General features: G+C 38.7%; 1 protein-coding gene across 1 annotated transcript in view; it reads right to left on the minus strand.

The window, feature by feature from the left end:
* LOC115214444 (ankyrin repeat and MYND domain-containing protein 1-like) overlaps positions 1-22,459 on the minus strand; it is a 64,340-nt gene extending 41,881 nt beyond the window's left edge. Inside the window, exons 1-6 of the mRNA XM_036504857.1 lie at positions 22,374-22,459; positions 18,383-18,628; positions 17,393-17,487; positions 12,843-12,989; positions 7,277-7,747; positions 3,438-3,638 (exon numbers count right to left, since the gene is read on the minus strand). Coding sequence (XP_036360750.1) covers positions 3,438-3,638; positions 7,277-7,747; positions 12,843-12,989; positions 17,393-17,487; positions 18,383-18,596 — 1,128 coding nt within the window. The 5' untranslated portion in view covers positions 18,597-18,628; positions 22,374-22,459. The remainder of the gene's footprint in view (positions 1-3,437; positions 3,639-7,276; positions 7,748-12,842; positions 12,990-17,392; positions 17,488-18,382; positions 18,629-22,373) is intronic.
* Positions 22,460-23,412: the final 953 nt, after the last annotated feature.

The raw sequence follows: 23,412 nt of genomic DNA on the forward strand, positions 1-23,412 counted from the left end.
TGACTGTGGCCATGCTGGAGCACTGCGACCTCAGGACTTATTCTTTGTAAGCCTAGTACTTATTCTATCAGTCTCTTTTGCCGAACTGCTAAGTTACGGGGATGTAAACACACCAGCATCGGTTGTGGGGACAAACATAGACACACACATACATACATATAAATATATATATATATATATATATATATATATACACACATATATACGACGGGCTTCTTTCAGTTTCTGTCTACCAAATCCACTCACAAGGCTTTGGTTGGCCCGAGGCTATAGTAGAAGACACTTACCCAAGGTGCCACACCGTAGGACTGAACCCAGAACCATGTGGTTGGTAAGCAAGCTACTTACCTCACAGCCATCTTACTGCATTTTAAATAGTTCCCCAAAATTTCAATTACTTGATCTGGTAGGAGTTACCTTCCTTTTTTTAGTGTTTTAAGATTTTGAGTACCCCAGAGAAAATTTTCGTCTATGATGGCAGTTTCTTCATGTCAGAAGATCATGACAAAGAGTGACACACTCTCAAATGGCTATGTAAACCGAACTTTGAAGTTGCAGAGCTTTTTTTCCTGTCTTTGTTTAGCAGTTTTAAAGTGAGAGTCAGTCTATGCAATCCAGATACTCATTAAACTTATAAAAAGGTAAAAGTAAAGTTACTTCTTGAGTCATGCTAACTCATAAGGGCCAGTTTCCTTGTTTCCTGGGTTATATATTCCCCATCTAGATCGGACACTAGTCTGTCACAGGATTACTAATTTTTGCCAGCTGAGTGGACTGGAGCAACATGAAATGAAGTGTTTTGCTTGAGAACATGTTACCTGGTTTAGAAATCGAAACAACAATCTTATAATCATGAGTCCAACACCCTAATCACAAAGCCATGCACCTCCACTCTTTAAACTTAGAGGTCTGATGACAGTAGCTCAGTGGACTAGGATGGCTGTGGTGAATTAGCAAGCTCTCAGTCTTTCATTGGAGTGGCCTTCTCCAAGACAAATTGCTTTATAGGGCAGAAGAGCTTCACCTTGCTTGGAGTTGTCAGAAAGGCATTAAGGAGGGCACCAGACCACCCAAAGGACTTTGTTCTTTGATTTGTTGTCAAGGTCAATACTCTGAACCTTTCCCTTTCCCAAGGCATTCACAAGACAGTAAGAGTTTATGCTGTAAAGGTTAAATAACATCCTACTTAACAAGAGCAGGGACCCTAACCCTAACCCAATAAGGTGCTACAACTCTGAGTCAAAATAGACTTGAGAACAATAATAGCTAAGTAGTTCAACACTTTCTAAAACCCTGGAATTTCTGCATCAGGATCCTACTTCTGGGTGTAGTTCAAAATAAAACCTAGGACACATGAACTAGTAATCTCAATTAATTGATCACAGAAGTGAAATCCTACCATATTTCAAATATGAATCAGAAGCAGCATGAGGTATATAAACTACATTGAACATACATACAGAAGATTCGAACCCGTGATCCCTTGACCGTGAGTCTGCTGCTCTAACCACTTGGCCATGTGCCTCCACACATATAAAAAATGAGCATTGCTTGTTTGTTTTATCAAAACAAAAATTCATCTTCAGAAAATTAGTCATATAAGACTTACTGTAGCTATTATCAGAGAATGTATACCATATCTGTCACTAACATCTGGGCTTACAATATTTTCTTCTAAGATTGCTTCAACCAGTTCGTGATCTCCTGCAAATGCACTTTTTAGCAATGTCTCAGAACTCCTCTCCATTATACCCTTTGCCAAGAATTTCTCTCGATCGTAATGTGTTTCACTAGTTTGTGGGTAGGTTACACTTATAGAGAATATATTCTCTATATATAAAGGGTATCTTTCCTCCTGCATCTTGCAGCTCACCTGCGACGGACTGGTGTCCCGTCCAGGTGGGGAACCTATACGCCAAGGAAACCGGGAAAACTGGCCCTATGAGCTAGGCATGGCTCGAGAAGGAACAAACAACAACAATATAAAGAGTATATTCTTAACAATTCACCTGGTATTAAAACACCTGGAATTCATAGACAAAGCATATGGCTGAGTAGTTAGAGTGTCAGGCTCACAATCATGAGGTTGTGAGTTCAATTCCTGGACTGGGCTCTGTGTTGTGTTCTTGAGCAAGATGCTTTATTTCACGTTGCTACATTTTACTCAGCTACTGGTGCCAAGTTTTATCAACCTTTGCCTTTCCCATGAATAATATCGGTGGTGTGGAGAGGATAGGCTGGTATGCATGGGTGACTGATGATTTTCCCTAAAAACCTTGTCTGGACCTTTGCTTCAGAGGGGAACTTTCTAGGTGCAACCCATGGTCATTCATGACCAAAGGGGTTCTTTACCTTTTGACCCATAGACAAGTGAGATAACTTGCACCTGGTTCCATTCAGGAGTGATACATCAATATTTCATCATTTTTGTTATTTGTCAATACTGCGTACCCAAAACAAGACCCAAAGTAAGTTAAATCGCTATCACTGTATGCAAAATGATGTAAGAACCATCTGCTGGTATATCCCAATGTTTCATACCAATGAAAAATTTCAAATACGAATTAGAAGTCGCTCAGAGTATACAAACTATATCGAACATACAAACACAAGATATCTGCTTTGCTGATTTGTGGGTAGGCTGCACTTGTAGGTGTAAGAAAATATATTCTCATCAATTTGCCTGGTGTTAAAACATCTAGAAGTCATAGACAAACAAGATAACTCACACCTGGTCTCATATGTATATGGTGTGGCTGTGTGGTAAGAAGCCTGCTTCCCAACCACATGGTCCTAGGTTCAATCACACTGTGTAGCACCTTGTAAGTGGATTTGGTAGATGTAAACTGAAAGGAGCTCAACATGTTTGTGTGAGTGTGTGTGTGTGTGTGTTTGTGTCTGTTTGTCTCCCACCACTGCTTGACAACCAGTGTTGGTGTGTTTACATCCCTGTAACTAGGTGGTTTGGCTGAAGAGACCAATGGAATAAGTACATGTCAGAGAAATGATAAGTATTTCATTGGCCTTTAGAAAAAGCTACATATAATAAATTTTTGTTGTTGTTCCTTCTCGAGTCATGCCTGGCTCATAAGGGCCAGTTTCCCGGTTTCTTTGGCATATAGGTTCCCCACTTGGACGGGACGCCGGTTCGTCACAGGTGAGCTGCAAGATGCAGGGGGAAAGAGTGAGAGAAAGTTGTGGCGAAAGAGTCAGTAGAAGTTCGCCATTACCTTCTGCTGGAGCCGTGTGGAGCTTAGGTGTCTTGTTCATAAACACACATCGCCCAGTTTGAGATTCGAACCCGTGATCCCTTGACCGTGAGTCTGCTGCTCTAACCACTTGGCCATGTGCCTCCACACATATAAAAAATGAGCATTGCTTGTTTGTTTTATCAAAACAAAAATTCATCTTCAGAAAATTAGTCATATAAGACTTACTGTAGCTATTATCAGAGAATGTATACCATATCTGTCACTAACATCTGGGCTTACAATATTTTCTTCTAAGATTGCTTCAACCAGTTCGTGATCTCCTGCAAATGCACTTTTTAGCAATGTCTCAGAACTCCTCTCCATTATGCCCTTTGCCAAGAATTTCTCTCGATCGTAATGAAATATGGCATTAACTTTTATCAGATCCTGAAACAGAAAAATATAATGGGAAACATTTGAAACATGTAACAGAAACACAGTAACGATAGCAGGTTCATTATGCAAACTTTTCATATTGTGCAGTAAGTGTATATTGCTCTTTGCCAAGCCTTGGGTCCTCAAATCCTGATGGAGATGTGGGGATGTGGCTGTGACATATGGTGTGTCGTGAGCATGGAAACAGGGTGAAGCCCATCCTTCTCCAGATTTAAATGCAGCTGATTTCTTCCAGAGGGAAAGAGAGAGGGGAAGAGGAGAAGGAGGAGAATCAAATGTAGTACTGGGATTACACTGACTTTGAAATGATGAAAGAGAAGTTAACCTTGGTGAGATTTGAACCACAACAAATACTGCAAGGCATTCTATCTGATACTCTATCGATTCTGCCAATTCACCACCAACCACACCTCTGCTGCAGAATATATTAATTTATTACAATGGTATAATGCTGTAAGTTTGAAGCCATCTGAATGAACCGCTCCAGTTTGCTGGCATAAAGCAGACATACTTTCTCTTTTACTCTTTTACTTGTTTCAATCCTTTGACTGTGGCCATGCTGGAGCACCGCCTTTAGTCAAGCAAATCGACCCCAGGACTTATTCTTTGTAAGCCTAGTACTTATTCTATTGGTCGCTTTTGCCGAAACGCTAAGTTACAGGGATGTAAACACACCAGCATTGGTTATCAAGTGATGTTGGGGCGACAAACACAGGCGTACAAACACACACACATATATATATACATATACATATATATGACAGGCTTCTTTCAGCTTCCTTCTACCAAATCCACTCACAAGGCTTTGGTCGGCCCAAGGCTATAGTAGAAGACACTTGCCCAAGATGCCACGCAGTGGGACTGAACCCGAAAGCATGTGGTTGGTAAGGAAGCTACTTTATTTCATTAAATTTGTCATAAAGACAGTACCACACAGCCACTTCTGCACCTGATTAATATAACTTCCATTTTAGATAGAGTACAAGTCAAGTTCAGGTAACATTTGCAGATGATTCAGTGCCTGTTCCAAATAGTTAGAGGAACTGTGTCATGTAGAAATGTGTGATTCAAATACGCAACAAAACAATCTGTTTCAGAAGAATACAAAGGACCTGTGTTTATGTTCTATTTATTAAAATAAGAGATCAAGATTTCCTTGAATATGGTCTCACTTGTCCTGCCAGGTTCTGTGCATGAGAAGACCCGGCAGAACAAGTGAGACCATAACCCGTGGCCTTTACCTGGGATGTAGCCAGTCCACTTATGCATACCTTTCCTTCTTTGGAAACAAAACTCTGCTTGTGAAGACCTTTTGAGGCAAGTGAAATCGAAATCGATCAAAAAATCAATGGAAATTGTAGTTTTGATACCAGTGCCGGTGGTACATAAAGAGAACCATCTGAACGTGGCCGTTGCCAGCGCCGCCTCGACTGGCTTCCGTGCCGGTGGCATATAAAAAGCACCAACCGATCATGGCTGTTGCCAGCCTCACCTGGCACCTGTGCTGGTGGGACGTAAAAAGCATCCACTACACTCACAGAGTGGTTGGCGTTAGGAAGGGCATCCAGCTGTCGAAACACTGCCAGATCAGACTGGAGCCTGGTGCATCCTCCTGGCTTCCCAGACTCTGGTTGAACCATCCAACTCATGCTAGCATGGAAAACGGATGTTAAATGATGATGATGATGATGATGATGAGGATAGGAATCGCTGTGTAATTAAAAAGTTTGCTTTACAGTTACGTGGTTTTGAGTTCCCTCCCACAGTACAGCATCTTGGGCATGTGTCTTCTGCTGTCGCCCAGAACCAATCAGTGCCTTGTGAGAGAAATTGGTAGATGGAAAGAAACTGTATGGAGCCTGTCATGTGCATGTGCACAAGAGTATGACTATATGAATGTTTACATTGTGTGCTTTACATGAAAAAGCATTTAGCAACAAACTGTGATGTCAGCTGTTATTCTCTGTCAAGTAATTCTGAGTTAACTCTGAACTCTCAGAGACATTTGAAATAAGAAAAGTCTCTTACTTGAAAAATAGATAAGAGTTAGTGACAGGAAGGGCATCCATCTGTAAAAAAATACCTCGATAAGATGTATTTCTCTAACTCATGCTGTCATGGAAAAACAGACGTAAAGTGAACAAATTAATGAGTGATGGACCAAATGAACAAAGCTGGTTTAATACATGGAGCTTTTTCTACAAGCCAATAAAATACTTGTCAGGTCTGTAAGTCACAGATGCCTCTAGCAAATGGAATAGGCAATGTTAGGATGTGCTTGGTTGTAGGTCTGCTCAGTCAAGTTGACCAGGAGCTAAACAACGGCAACAATTTAAAGCTGAATGAGCCAACATGTGAACTTCTACATGGCCACTCAATCTACTAGAAATAGCAGCCAAATCTCATTTAAAGGACCCTCTACTATCTTAATAACTAAATAAATACAGACACATTGTATATGTAGATATTATGATGAAGTGAAAGGTGGTGAGTTACCGGACCCAATAGCATGCTGGGCAAAATATTTAATGGTATTTTGTCCATCTTTACATTCTGCATTCAAATTCTGCTGAGGTCTACTTTACCTTTTCTCCCTTTTGAGGTCAATAAAATTAGTACCAGTTGAGTACTGGGGTTGATGTAATTGATTAGCCCCCTTCCCCAAAATTGCTTGTCGTGTGTCAAAATTTGAAATTGATACTATGATAAAGTGGTCACAGTTGGATTGTTTGTGGTCATAGGTCATTTGGTTCAGACTTGGGAATAAACCACAGCTTAAAACTGGTTCTCAGTCGGAGGCCCATCAGACTCCTAGTTGTCAGTAAGGTAAATACAGGGTTATCACCATCATCATCATTTGGCGTTTCTTATCCATGTTGGCATGGGTTGGACAGTTTGACCAGGGCTGGTAAGCCGAGGCGTGGCACTAGACTCCTGTCTGATTTGGAATAGTTTCTATGGCTGGATGCCCTTCCTAATGCCAACCACTCCGAGAGAGTAATGGATGCTTTTACGGGTCTCCTAAATGTAATAGGTGCTTGGTGAGTCTTCTCAAGCATGGCATATTGCCAAAATTCTTGGTCATTTGTCATTGCCTCCATGAGGTCCAACACTCAAAAGGTACTTCTTCCACGTGCCACTGGCACAGGTGCCAGTGACATGACACCAGCATTGGCCATGACTACGATTTCATTTGGCTTGATGAGTCTTTTCAAGCATAGTATATCACCAAAGATAGATCATTCGTAAATCAAGGGTCTATGGGAAAATTAATTTAATTAAAAATAAACCCTTGTCAGTGAAAAATTTAGGAACCACGACTAATAACAGGGACTAGGGTTTGAATCAGCAACCTTTTGGTTGTTTGTCAGTTGATCTAGGCATTTAGTAATTTTAGCTATAAACATTTTGATAATTTATCTATTTTTTTTTTTGTTATGGTTTTCACTAAGAATGAGGGCAGCACTTAGGACCTCTTGAGACTGCTGGGGATATCCATTCCTGCACTCCCAAACTCTCAGCTTGCATACGAGTTAATAATCACAATCATGCAATTTTGTCACAACTTATTTAATTAAGAATTTTAAGATAAGTCATTAGAGAAATTAATGCAACCAAAGTAACAATACCTGTTTAAAGGAATGTTTTAAGCTATGATTCTGTAATTCCACAAGAAATGGTGTCAGATTCCATAATCCTCTACTGTCATTTAGATCCAAGGTTCCTTTGGCAGCTGAAACAAAATTTTCATTGAAGGTATCATAGTTGATTTTCCAACTGCTTTTGTCTTGGTAATCAATATAAATGTCTTTCAGTTTCTCAGACAGCTGTGTGCTAGACAAAATATCATAATAAGTGTTTTCCTGACACATTTCTTCAAACAATGTATCTGTCTTCCAGCAATCAGCCATATGAATCCTATGGCCTTTCTCTTGAAGTAAACGGATGCAGTGTGAATGTTGAAGCAAAGTGAAACCCCCACAAAGGGTAAAAGCGATCCGAATTAATTTCTCTCCGTGCCATAAACCAACATCTTGAAGATTTGAAGAGCTGTAGGAAAGAATGCCAGGTCCAAGTCTTTCATCTTCTTTATATAAACCCTAGAATATAACAGAAATACAACAAAAATGGAAAGGGAAGCACCAAAGGCTGGGTTGAGAATCAGCAGTCAAAAACTGAAGGTAATGCAAGTTGGGAAAAGTAGAAAATGTATCAGTAAAAGTTGGACAAGAACCAGTTGAAGAAGTTACAAACTCCACATATCTGGGAAGCATAGTGACAAGCAACAGCAATGCAGAGACAGATGTAAGCTGCAGAATTGGCAAAGCAGAAGCAGTATTTAGAAGACTGACAACACTTTGGGGTAGCAATAACATGAAGATTTGTCTGTAAAAAACAGCAATACTGCCCTTAGTGATCTAGGCAGCTGAGACCTGGAAGTTGACAGCAAAAATCACTCACCAACTCGACATATTTCATCAGTGGAGCCTCAGAACGATCCCAAGAATCACTTATTGAGACAGTGACAAATGAAGCCATTCTCCAAGCAGCAAAAAGAAGGCCTCTGCATGCAGTTCTAACCATATCTGCATTTACTTTGAATAAGAATCCACTCAGAAGAACAGCATTTTAGAAAGGGAAATAGAGACAATATTCATGAACAATCTTTCAAATGAAACAAATTATGAATACTATGTAGTTATCTTCAAGAGTTCAGTTAAACGAATGAAAGTGCAAATAAAGAATTATCCAGAATTCAGACCGCCTCCTCTTCCTTAATATATATATCTTTTATCTTTTACTTGTTTCAGTCATTAGACTTCAGCCATGCTGGAGCGCCGCCTTGGAGTATTTTTAGTCAAATGAATTGACCCCAGAACTTTTTCTTTTAAAGAATGGTACTTATTCTGTTGGTCTCTTTTGCTGAACTGGCAAGCTGGAAGGCTGCACCAGACTCCAGTCTGATTTGGCAGTGTTTCTCCAGCTGGATGCCTTCCTTATGCCAACCACTCCAAGAGTGTAATGGGTGCTTTTACGTGTCACTGGCATGGGCTCCATTTGTCTGACACCGGTACCTGCCACAACTGCGATTTTGCTCGGCTTGATGGGTCTTCTTCTCAAGCACAACATAACGCCTTAACTTACAATGCCAATCATTGTCACTTGATGCTAACACACGGACATAGCAGAGAACCTACAAAAATTTCTTAGACCAGTCATGTGAGGACCTTGTACCAATAAAATCCTATTCAAAACATATAAAAACGGGGCAAACTTCAGACACTAGTCAGAAGCAAGACAGCTGTGACATAAGCCATGTCTTTCTATTTGAATTTTTTAAAAATCAGTGTAAACTGTGAAACCGGTAAAAGATTTAAATATGAATTTAAAATATTCTAACTATTCTCAGTACATTTTTGACTTCTATATTTCTACCCGTGAGGAATAAAATAGCTTAGTTTTATATATATATATATATACATGAAGTGATATCAAAAGGTTTCTAGACTAGTTATATTTGACTAAAAAAAACTTATTTACTTAGTTTTAACATCATCCCTTTTGAAATAGTCGCCTTGCATAACAAGGTCCTTGACTCACTTACAGTAAATGGTTTCCAGGCCAGATTCCAAAAGCACCAGGAATGCTGGGACCAGTGTATTGTTGTGCAAGGCGACTATTTACCTAGTTTTAACATAAACTCCTTTAAAATAGTTGCCTTACACAACAATACACTGGTCCCAGCGTTTTTGGAATCTGGCCTGGAAGCTGTTTTCCATAAGCGGGTCAAGGACCTTCTGTGATTCACTTTGGTTCACAACAATGGTGACCTTTGAGCCACATTTTTATCTTGGAGTAGAGATGGAAGAAGTCTGCAGGTGCTAAATCTAGTGAATAGAGTAGGGGTGCAGCAGTGATACCATGTTGTGGAGTGCTAAGAATCCAGTTCTTAGCACTCCACAGATCTGTTCGCTTTCACTAAATGTCCTCTCTCAAATGCTTCCAAACGTTGCAGTAGAACTCTCAATTGATGGTCTGGCTCTGGGAGATGAATTCTCAAAGCATAACACCACATTTCCAGGGGTGATGCTCATGGCAGGTCTTCCAGATAGCTCATCATCTGCCAGGGATGTTCTTCCACCTTTGGAAGTACCCATGCCACTTAAAACAATGCTTACGACCCATTGCCTCATTGCCTTAAGCTTGTTGAAGCCTGCTCAATGTCTCTGTAGCAGACTTCCCAAGTTTAATGCAAAATTTCATGTTGACTCTGTTCCTGTCTATGAAAAAAAATCACAAACTACAGCATACACATGATCACAAAGACACAAATTTCACAGCATGCAAAGCAAACACAGTGATGTCATTTGGCACACTGCCTCATGAAGGTCACTGCTAGCTCTCACTGGGCATGCAACTGGGCATGCAACTGTGTGCTGCCATCTGTTGGCATGCTACAAAACTAGTCAGGGAATGTTTTGATACCAAGTTGTATATAAGTCTGAGACACCCTTCGGTCATGACTGGCCGTGGGATTGCACCTAGAAAGTTACCCTACCAGGCACAAGTCCAGGCAAGGTTGTTTATGGAAGACCAGTAGTCGCCCATGCATACCAGCCTCGCCTCTCCATACCACCAATGTTATCCAAGGGAAAGAAAATTGCCAATACAACTTGATACTTACTAGTGATGTCACAACTCATTTCTACAGCTGAGTGAACTGGAGCAACGTGAAATAAAGTGTCTTACTCAAGAATGAAACACACAGCCCGGCACGGTATTCGAACTCACAACCTTGCAATCATAAGCTCAACGTTCTAACCACTGAGCCATTTATATAAGTTAAAATTAAAGTTTAAATTTAAATTTAAAATTTAACATTGCGTGATTGGTATGTCCCTATACTTTGATACTTTGATAGGTTTTGGCCATTATTGGCCCAGGCCATGTCTAACTTAATAGCACCACCTGGTCTAACTTAATAGCACCACCTATAGTATGCCAACAAAGCATGTTGGCTACCTGAAATTGCACACTGCCTATGGCTACCTGTAATTGTAATCCACAGTAATTGCACAATTATTGCTGGATTACATTAGGAATTCCTCAGTGCATATTGAGTATAGTAGAAACAATGGATAGGGAAGATAGAGAATACTGGAAAATTTGATTATCACAATGCTCATTTTGGTACATTCTGCATTGCTCCCTTTCAGGTGGGAAACTATACAATGAATTATGGTGCATCCCACAGTGCAGAAGCATCTCATCAGGTTAACACAGTTTCTCATTATGCAAGTAATGTTTTGCTCTTAATCTTAACTAGAGCATGTTGATAGTAGCCGTATCTAAAATCTTACATTACACATACACACATATATGACGCGTTTCTATCAGCTCCTATCTACCAAATACATTCACAAGGCTTTGGTTGGCCTGAACCTACAGTAGAAGACACTTATGCAAGGTGCTACACCGTGGATCTGAACCCAGAACCATGTGGTTGGGAAGCAAGCTTCTTAGCATGCAGCCACATCTGCACCTTAAAAAAATAGTGCTTGAACTCATCTGGTATCACAGGTGGGGAAGAACCTTGCTTCCTCACAATATAGTTCCAGTTTCAGTCCCACTGCATGGCACCTTTGGCAAGTGCCTTCTAACCATAATAGTTTCAACGATGTTGATAGACTTTTTAGAAGAGACCCTTAGAAACAAACAGTCCATCTGTTTATCTGCCAATCTTGATTGTGAGTGAATTTGGAAGTAAATAAGCTATTGTGCTATCTAGACTCATATTAATTAACCAATCTAACTAGTTTCATCTTAGGATAAATTATCATTATTTATTTAGCATTTAAAAGTTAGTACAAGGGCTACTGTAAGTAATGCAAAAGGGCTTCCGTGAGCAGGCAGAATCATTAGCACACTGGCCAAAATGCTTAGTGGTATTTTGGCTGTCTTTACATTCAGAGTTCAAATTCTGCTGAGGTTGGCTTTGCCGTTCATCCTAACAGGATTAGTTAAAATAAGCACTAGTTGAACACCAGGGTTGATGTAATTGACTTACCTCTTCCCCTGGTATTGCTGGCCTTGTGCCAAAATTTGAAAGCTGGGTCGTCTGCTGCTGGAGACGACTGACCAGGTAAAGGATCTGGGTATCTTGGTGGATTTTTCCTTTTCGCCTTCGGCCCAGTGCATCCATGCTGCCAACAAAGCACGCAGAGTTCTGCTTTTGATTCAACGGTCATTCGGAATGCTCACAGCAGCCATATTCCTGCCGCTCTATGTCACGCTGGTGAGACCCATATTGGAGTACGGGATTCAAGCCTCTTCTCCTTTTCTCCTCAAAGACATACATCATCTTGAAAGAGTCCAGAAGCTGGCTACTCGCATGGTTCTTGGTCTCAAGCATTTGTCTTATGAAGAAAGGCTGAAGATGCTTGACCTTTATTCTCTAGAAAAACGACGCTGCCGTGGTGATCTCATTCTTCCTCACAACATCATAAGAGAAAAGTATAACCTCTCGAAAGAGCTGTTCTTCACTCCTGCTCCAGAGCGTAGGCTGTGGGGTCACTCCGAAAAGCTCTATCTGTGATGATTTCATCTCAATCGAAGGAGAGGGACTTTCTCCGTCCGGGTTGCGGATCCGTGGAATAAGCTGCCGGACGAGATAGTGAAGATGCCGATGACTGCTCGGTTCAAAGTCTCTCTTGACCAGAAATGGCCTGAACTCTTTGCATGAACACCCCTGTACATAACTCCATGTCCCCCTGCATGGCCTTGCTTTTTGCTTTTTGAGCCAAAAAATTAACTTTAACTTTAACTTTAACTGATGTTGTTAATTAAGAGATTATTTTTTCCTTGCCTCATATATAATTTTAATAAGCTTTCGAATGCCTACATTAAATATGTTATTACTAATTATTTGATTTTAATAGCTACCTGTATATTTCTTTTCCCAACTTATAAATCTTTTTTTTTTTTTAATAATTCAACATTCGTAAATATAGTCCAATACTTATGTTCCAGTTTGTCTTTCAATAACCTTGCTTTATATCAAATTTCCCTTTTTTTTTCTTCTTTTGTTTACTTTGGTCACGAGCACTGAAGGTGTTATGATTTCTTTATCATTTACAATAGATACTTCTAATTAGTCAACAATAGCCCTTCTTAAGAAATAAGTTAAGTATTTACCTCGAACACATTGCCATTTTTGGAAGTAAAAGTGCCATAACCTTCTTTTTTACTGAGATAAAACATTCCTTTAAATTGTGTTGATTCTGGCCAAAAATACTTCCCATTGCCATGTCGAAAATCTTTGTAGAAACTGCCTTCATATACCTAAAAAGTAATTGAAATCAAGTATTTAGCCTAGAACATGTTCCTGAGAATAGTATAGTATGGTAAAATGTAGAATATCGACACAACAACAACCACCACCACCACCATTTAACATTCGTTTGTCTATGCTGGCATGGGTTGGATGGTGTAACCAGAGCTGACAAGCTGGCAGGAAGGCAGGGTGCTGCATCAGACTCCAGTCTGATTTGGCATGGTTTCTACAGCTGGACGCCCTTCTTAACACCAACCACTTTACAGAGTGTGCCAGATGCTTTTACATGGTACTGCATGGGCACTTCTTTTATGTGACATCACATGGGCACTCTTACGAGTCACCACACGGGTGCTTTTATTTGTTGTCACATGGGCACTTTTATGTAGCACCACCATGAGTGCTTTACACCATCAGAAGGATCAGAAAATCTCGATCAATTGCATTGTAAGAAAGTGTTGATAGAATGGTTTGACTTTAAAAATATCAACTTATATGTTAAAGCAGTAAAAGTACTGGTCTGGTCTTGAGGCACAAAAATGATGTGATGAGATGAGCACTTGAAGGAAAAGGACTTTGTGTTGTTACTTATTTTGTTTGTTTTAGTCATTACACAACTAAGGCTATGCTGGAGCAACTTCCCTATTGATAGAGAAGGAGTGGAGAAAGACCTGAAAGATCAGATCTCAAATGAAATGGAGATGATATGAGGGTCAATCACAATGAGTGGTGGTATATAGTGCACAAGACCTATCCAACCCACTAGCATGGGAGGAAAATGGATTTTTAAACATTAAAGCATAGAATAAAATGTTTTGCAGTATTTGTTCTGGTTCTTTACAATGTAGGTTCAAATCCCTTCTGGAGTCAAAGTACTTGGGTCGATGGCATTTACCAACTAACTTTTTTTTTTATATATATATACCCAGGCCTATTCACAATTCTTTTAGGAGTGGGTAGACACAACAAGACACACATTAGGCATTCCATTCATTTCCCAGCTCAAAGAAGTGAGCCTCATGCTATGCTTGGGTCAAGGCATAGAATGCAACCACCAATATCAGCAGTGGGGCCCAACTGTGTATGCTGGTTTTCCCTGCCACATCATGCTGCTTCCATGCCCCTTTGAGCAACATCAAATTCACTCATCCATCCACAAACACTCTCCAAGCTTTCCTATCATTAATAAACTCTCTTACCCCTCTCACTCCAACACCTTTAACCATCAAAGCTTTCCTCACTCCATCCACACAAACCGAGGTCTGCCTTCTGGTTCTGCTGCCTACCTCTTCTGCCTTCATCACTCTCCTTACCATCCGCTCATCCATCCTCTCCATGTGGCCAAATCACCTCAACATTCATCTAATCATTTTGGTTGTTAGTTTTTCTCTCTCTCCTGCTTGCATTTGCACCTCCTCATTCCTCATCCTATTTCTGTACTGCCCACAAGGGGCTACACACAGAGGGAACAAACAAGGACAGACAAATGGATTAAGTCGATTATATCGACCCCAGTGCGTAACGGGTACTTATTTAATTGACCCTGAAAGGATGAAAGGCAAAGTTGACCTCGGCGGAATTTGAACTCAGAATGTAACAGCAGACGAAATACAGCTACGCATTTCGCCAGGTGTGCTAACGATTCTGCCAGCTCACCGCCTCATTCTTCATCCTGTCCATCTGTGTCACACCAGTCATAGCCCTCAGACATTTCATCTCAGACACATCTCATCGCCTCCTTTTCACCTCATGTCTCTGCACCATATAACATTGTCAGCACAATCACGCCCTCATACACACCTCTTTTCACTTTCATATTCAACCTTTTATCTCTCAGCATACTTTTCACAATTCCAAGTATCTTACTCCCCTCCCTCACTCTATATCCCATTTCCTTAGTCAACCCCACCATTCACAGTCACATGTGATCCCAGATACTTAAAAACACTCACCTTCTCTAATGTCTAACCATTTATACTCACATCCATCCTACCAGCCATTTCATCTCTTGAACATCTCATCACCTTACTCTTAGCTACATTCACTTTCAGTTTCCTTTTCTCACACACTCTTCCAAACTCTACCGCCAGTCTCCTCAGTTGCTCTTCCGAATCTGCCACCAGTGCTGTATCATCAGCAAACAACAACTGACTCACCTACCATTTCTCTCCACTTTCTCCCACCATTTGGGCTCTCCCACCAAAGGTTCTAGCATTCACCTCTGTCACCACACCATCCATCTATAAATCAAACAGCCATAGAGACATCACACAACTCTGTTTTAACCCCACCTTCACATCAACCCACTCACTTACTTCACTACCCACCCTAATGCATGCCCTACTCTCCTGGGTATGCCTATAAACTACATCCAGTAGTGGGACCCTGGGGTCCTGGTTTCAGGGTTTGAGGAGTGTGTAACCACCTCTTAGCCATTCTTGTTCCCAGGTCAACTCTGGCCTGGAGTGGTAGCATTTGTAAGGGTCCCAGCTTTGGGTTAACTAGCAAACCCCTCTGTGACTTGGGTGGGTGGTGGAGAGTTGGGAGAATGCAGTTGCTGTATTCCCAGCATGGTGTAAGAGGTGACTAAAAGGAGTGGGAGTGAAGGGACTGGGAATCCATTCCTCCTAATAATTTCATATTTCTAAAAAGACATCAAGGTTAACCAACCAACTACCCAGTAATAATTACTCATTTAGATTTTTAAAGATGTTGACACATGTTATTTATTATTATGTTTGCACATATTAAGGTGGCGAGCTGGCAGAATTGTTAGCATGCCAGGCAGAATGCTTAGCAGTATGTCATCTGACTTTACATTCTAAGTTCAAATGTCACCAGGTTCAACTTTGCCTTTCATCCTTTCGGGGTTGATCTAATTGACTAATCCCCTCCCACAAAATTTCAGGCTTTGTGCTTGTAGTAGAAAGGATTATGTTAACACTTATTATTAACACAGTTGCATAAAGAAGTGCTGATCACTTAAAGTGGGGAGAAGTTGTGGAAGAGAGAACCCCAGGATGAAGTGTTGAAGGCGAATCTCAAAATGCTAAGCCTTATGAAGGAGTTGACTGAGGGATCAAGATATGTGGGGCATTGTGACACTCAAGAAGACCCACTTGCCACAGAAGAACTGAGATCATGAAACCTTGGTGCCATGTAAAAAGCATTGGTGTGGGTGCTGATGCCATACAAAAAGCACTGGTGATGGTATCACATAGAAAACACCCAGTACACTCCATGAAGTGATTATGGAACCTGGTGTGGCCTCTGGTGTTGCAAGTTCCTGTCAAGCCATCCAACCCATGCCAGCATGGAAAACAGATGTTGAATGTTGCTAATATTAATGATTAAAACACATTTACCAAACACAAAATGGTAAATCTGACAGGAGCCCAAATTGTCAGCTTCATAGAGTACCACCAAAGTTTGAGTACACGCAGACATGATAAGAGGGATTAGAAGTTTACTTTACAACCTTATGATTCCAGGTTCAATCTCACAATATGGGACTGACCTGTGCATGTAAGGGAGGGGCATGTTTTCAATTGTTGGTCTTATAATAATAATAATAAACATTGTGTACAGTGCTCAGGTGCACTACAACTCATCGAAAGTGTATATATAATCAGGTGTAGTTTTGACGGATTTCGGAAAGCATGAGGGCCTTAAAGGATGCAGTGTCATGGCAGTCAACAACTGACGCAGGCAGTTTATTCCATGCTTCAGCAACTCTGAGTGTGAAGAAATGTTTCCGAAAGTCATGGGAGCTGTGTTGTTTTCTGACTTTGTAGGCATGTCCACGTGTGTTAGACACATGGAGATCAAAAAGGTGTTCAGTGTTGTTATTGGTGAGGTGGTTTTCACAGGGGAAATTGCTTTTTTACATTGGTTATGTTTCCCTTGGTTAGGATGATACCAACATCTAACAATGTGCAATGATTCTGCTATGTATCTAAGTACCATCTCTGACCAATATCCAAAGATTGATGAAAGTCAGTAACAACAATGAGTAACCAGTCCCAAAACAAAAAAAGTAAGTGGTGTGGTGGGTGAATGACACAACAACAATATAAAATAAATAAAATTATTGTAACTTAATAAATATTAAGTAACTCAACCTTTTAGCATTCTGATTAATCATATTGTTTTGAATAAATCACACATTGTCTCACAACATCAAGGGTTTGGTGGTGTGATGGTTACTTTTTAGAATGACATAGTAGGGTCGGTGTGAAAGGCCAGATCTGGCTGGTATGAACACACAGGCAAAATATTTGGGCCTGATGTGGCTAGTTTAAATGCTAAAGGGTTAAAGGGTTATATCTTTACTTAAAACTACTAATGATTAGATAACAATAAATATAATTTAGTGACAATGTACAGAAGATTAATAGTAATTATGTTTTACCTCCTTACTGATGTATGTTTGTGTTCCTATGCCTTCACGCAAATCATTTAGAAATTCTCCTTCATATAAACTACCATCTCTGAAAAGCTGTTTACCTGTTTGATGAGAAAAAGTTAAAAATAAAAGACAAATTATTAAAACTTAATTCAGTAAGTTATTTACAATGAATTTCTAATGAAAATAATCATTGCTAAAAAGACTGCACCAACTATCAATCCATATTTTTACAGTGTCATCAGAGGAATTATGCTAACAGACTAAGAAATAGCTACCATCTGAAAAATCACTTCTGTGAGCTTTTATGGATGACATCACTGCCATAATGGAGATAAGAAAAGAAGCTAAAGCCCCAGGTTAGTAACATTGGTTGCATACCAGCATCAAATGAAATGACAGTTAACCAACAATGTGGCGTTATATTGAGGAATTTTGCTTTGAAGTTGGAGAAGAGCAGATTCTAACAATCAGGGTAGCACACTGGACAAAATGCTTTGTGGCATTTCACCCATCTTTGCATTCTGAGTTTCAAACTCCACTGAGGTCAACTTTGCCTTTCATCCTTTTGGGTTCAATAGGATTTGAAACCAATATTCTGTTCTATATTTGCAAAACTGCTATTTCAAAATTTGAAACCTATATTCTGTTCTATATAATGGCAGTGAGCTGACAGAATTGTTAGCATGCCTGGCAAACTGCTTAGTGACACTTTGTCTGTCTTTACATCCTGAGTTCAAATCCTGCTGAGGTTTACTTTGCTGTCCATCCTTTTGGTATCGATAAAATAAGTACCAGTTGAACACAAGGGTTGATGTAATCAACTGATCCACTACCCTGAACTTGCTGGCCTTGTGCCAAAATTTGAAACCAATATTTATATTCATTGAAAGGTGATTGGTTTCAGAACAATTTCCTTGTTATAACATTCACCTCTCTTACTTCATGTCATATCAATTCCAGGCCATACAAAAAAGTAATGTAGTTTATAGTTACCATAGCCTGAGCGTTTGTTATCAAGATATTCTCCATCGTACCAAGAACCATCAGTCCAGGTGAAAATTCCTTTTCCACTTCTATGATTATTTTTGACCATACCTTTGTAAACACTGCCACTTTTATAATGAATTTCAGTAACATCTCCATCCTTATTATCAGAGAGATCTGTAAAGCTGCTTGCACTAGAGAGAGGTGGTAACTCTGAATTCATCTTACACCTTGGGGATGTATCAGGCAAAACAGCTGAAATATGACCATAAATTGTTTGCAGTTAAAAAAACAATGATAATTCTCATCAGAAAGAAATTTGATACAGGTAGACTGTTAACTACTTCAGTTGGGGCTGTTAACTATAGCTTTTCTGTTTATACTGTTAATCCTAACTTAACAATTTGGACTGTAACTACATTTTGTCAGTTCTGATTGTTAAACACATTTTGTCAATTTGGAAAGTAAACCACATTTTGTCAGTCTGGAGTGTTAGTTCTGACTGTTATTTACATTTTGTTAATTTGAACTGTGGATAGATATTCAATATATATATAATTTTAATAATTACTGGTATTTTTATTTATGTAAAGCATAATATGTTATACATGTATGTATATTGTTATAATTATTTATTTTTTTAAAATAAATAAATAGACATAATATAATGTCTAAAATTTGATGAATACCACATCTTGATCCCCTCCATTTTCTTATTGCCGTATATATATTTTATCAGTTTGGACTGTTGGCCACATTTTACCATTTTTTGTGGTGCTAATTACTATATCTTATCAATTTGGGCTGTTAAATCATGTTGTCAGTTAGAACTGAAAAATAGATCCTGTGTGGCTGAACTGCATCTGTTTAAACTGAACTATTAATTCGGTAGTATTTAAACTGACCATATCCATCCCAAATATTCTACCAGTTTTATGTTTAAGCTGACAAGATCTGTCCTCTTACACCCATCCTGTAATGTCATTCTAAAAATAAACAATCACATTACTGAAATTTTGAAACTATGAGATAATGCATAATTCATTCAAAATGCCATGAATGCATAAGCATTACATTTGACAGAGTAATCTGAATGTTAAAGGGCCAAACACATCTAAAAGTTTCTATTGTTAGCTACATCTACATCTTACTAACCATTACTGTTAAGCAAATCAATTTGGACTGTTAACCACATGTTGTAAGGTTACCAGCTGACAGAATCGTCTCAGCATCAGAGAGTATATCACATGGTATACGTCGCACAGGGTGAAAGCGTATGGCTTAGTGGATAGGGTAGTCGATTCACGATTGTACAATCGTGAGTTCGATTCCCGGAGATGTGTTGTGTTCTTCAGCAAGACACTTTATTTCTCATTGCTCCAGTCCACTCAGCTGGTAAAAAGGGAGGGAAAGACTTCTGCTCGTCCCCACTCCCAATATCTCCGAAATCTTTTTTTCCCCCGGAAACCCACGTTTTCGGCTATGGAGATTCCGGAAAAATGCCAAAAATCGGCATTGATTGAATAATGGACCTAAATTTTTGAGTATGTTATTCTAATTATAGATTTTAACCCAGAGTTATCTCCCTTCATTTTTTTTTTAACTTAACCCCCACCCCTACACCCCTTAAATATAACATTAAAAGTAATTAACTGAATAAATAGACAGATAAATATTTTAAAAGACTAAATGACTGATTGGTTCATTAATTAAGTGACTCAACACAATTACACAGAGTCTTGCATTTGAGGCATTTTGTCAGATAAAATAGATTTTAAACACAATTTTAGTGATAAATAACATATGCATATATGTATATATATAACAAAACTGTCCGATGAACGGGAACGTGAAACTCCGAGTAACAGGTCTTGTTGAATTTCTGCTGCTTTTAAATAAAGCATATGACTCTACCCCTGGTATTTGAGTACTCTTTTTTCCACCTTGTTTCACATTTATGAGTTTACTCCGGTATATATATATATATATATATATATATATATATACATACACATATAAATGTATAGCTATATGTTTATTTATATTTATGTATATGTAAAAGTGTGTATACATGTATGTATTTATATTTATAACTTAATCTTATGAACTTTCTAAACTCTCTGACGAAGCCCAGAGGTACACCCAAGTACCTTAATCTTATCTACCAAATACTTTAGTTCACTGAAGGGATGGAAGTAAAGTGGGGTACTATGACCTACTGGCTGAAACAGCTGTAAGAAACTATTCTACTTTCTATGTTCTACGGTATATATTTTAATAATTACTGGTATTTTTATATATATATATATATAAAGCATATTATGCTATACATGTATGTATATTGTTATAAGAGTGTTTTTTTTCAAACAACTAAATAAATAGACATAATATAATGTCTAAAAGTTGATGAATACCACCTTTTGATCCCCTCCATTTTCTTATTGCTGTATAAATTAAGGACAAAACAACTTTTTACCCTCACCCATTTATTACATTCAGTAGTGTAATTGTCATGCAATGAAGAAACACTTATGTATCAATAATTGGGTATTCTACCAGCAGTATATTGGATAGATATTATCCCTTAGTTGGTTGGATTCACAACCTCTAACTCTCTTGGAATTATTTATAAATCTGCGTGTGCGACCTTTTTCTCAGTATAAAGATATATATATATATATATATATATATATATATATATATATATATATATATGCATGTATGTGTGCGTGTGTGCATATGTACGTATTTATATTTCTAACTTAATCTTATGAGCTTTCTAAACTCTCTGACGAAGCTCAGAGGCACACCCAAGTAGCTTAATCTTATCTTATGTATGTATGTATGTATGTATGTATGTATGTATATATATATATATATATACATATATATGTATATATGTATATATATTTATATATATATACATTTATATATAAATATATATATATATACACACACACATATATATATATACACATACATACATACATACATACAAACACACGTACATGCATGCATGCATATCTATCTATCTACCAATCTACCTACCTACCTACTTACCTACCTACCTACCTACATACCTACCTACCTACCTACCTACCTATTTACCTACCTACATACATACATACATACTAAAACAGAGAGATATAGATAGACAAGCATATACACAGCGAATTTTAACATAAAGCTAAAAATCAGCGAAAAAGAAAATACCTACACCAAACTATTGAGAAATCTGCAATCACTCTAATCAGGTTACAAGTTTAGGTTTATACCTGTAATTATTAGGACACTGGGATATATAACACATTGCCTAAGTACCAATCTTGAGAAATTAGGCTTCTCAAAACCAAAAAGGAGAAAGTGATTCAATGGAACGGTAAAAATTTGTTAAACTTTCAAGAAGTTTATCAGTTAAGTATAAATGCACATGTCTAAACATGCAACTATATGCATGAGAATATATACACTAAACAAAACATACAGATCTACACATGCACGGGTTCCAAATGATTCATATAGACATGCATACATGCAAAAATACCCTGTTGATGTTGTTGACATTTCAGTTGACATTTCAGTGGATCTAAGTTAGAAACTGGCTGTTTCTCTATTGGCAAGAAATTTTGAATAAAACTGAATAATGACATACATATAAGTATACATGTATACATACATACATACATACATACATACATACATACATACATACATACATACATACATACATACATATACAACTCTCCCACACACTCGTCCATTAACGAGTGATAAATGCCGCTGATGTAAACAGATAAAAGGTGTGTATGATGTAACAAGTGTTGAAAACTCTACAATGTACGGAAAACTCAGGGTTAAAAATATCTCATATATTTCGTATACTTATTTCAAAATAAATGTTGATTTTGAATGAAACGTTAAAATTTAAAAAGGACCAGGTCAAAAATGTATCCAAGGTGGATCAGACCCTCGCGAAACAATAAGGGTGTCTATAGCTCACCTGATTAATTGTCAGTTTCAAGCATGTTGTCTTGTGAATTATTACATAAACAATTAAATCACATTGAACGCGGTAAACTGATGTTGCTATGGCACTTGCAGGGGAGGTAACTCTAACAGTTCTTTTAATTGTAGTGATTTTTTTTATCTCCCTTTTTCTTATTATGATAGTATTTAACCATATATTGTAACACATACACAGTATTATTACATACTTACACACAAAAAAGGAAGACGATGAGTTGGCGTTTGGAAAATCTTGTTTTTCTCGTCGCATACCTATATCTGTGATGACTGTAATAGCCTCGAGCCGATCAAAGCCTTGTGAGTGGATTTGGTAGACAGAATCTGAAACCGCATCGTCACTGACGTAGACCAACATGGAAATGACAGTGCCGGCTACAATGATCGTACTTGGAATTGTCCACCAGTCTTGTCTTTGTGCTGTTTTCCCCATAGGATTTGCTTTTCTTCGTCCGTAAGCTTCTCCCGCTCCTCCATTCTTTTAAAACCTTTGTCAAGTTCCAGCTTCCAGCGTGAGCAATCATCAGCAATATCGTCTCACTTTTCAACGTATCTGTACAAAGCATACAACTCTGAAACGAAGATGAAATGTCCGTGTTCTCTTACCAGAGGCCAGTTCGCCATGCAACAAGTCTTTTGGGTCCTCCCACCTTCCATGAGTCAAAAGAGAAATCGTTGTTGCTATAGAATGAAGAGGCTGGGTGCGAGTCAGAACCTTATTGTTGGTACCTTGGTCAGTCCACTTGATGTTCAGAATCCATCTCAGGCTACGTATGGGGAAGATATGAAAGGCTGCTCTTGCCTGGAATAGGTGCTCCAAATCTCACTGCTATAAAGCATTGCACTGAGAACATTAGCTCAGTAGATTGCAGTGTTAGTGTTTGTCGTTAGCGTACATGTTTTCCCAGACTCTTGTTATCAGTCAGTCTAGTGGTCCTGAAGGAGGAAGGGGTCCATATGTCCTTTGGCGGTCCACTTAAGATCTTGTTAAAATATGTGTTTCATTAATTGGTTCT

The sequence above is a fragment of the Octopus sinensis genome, linkage group LG7 (assembly GCF_006345805.1).
Source record: "Octopus sinensis linkage group LG7, ASM634580v1, whole genome shotgun sequence".
Taxonomy (NCBI): Eukaryota; Metazoa; Mollusca; class Cephalopoda; order Octopoda; family Octopodidae; genus Octopus; species Octopus sinensis.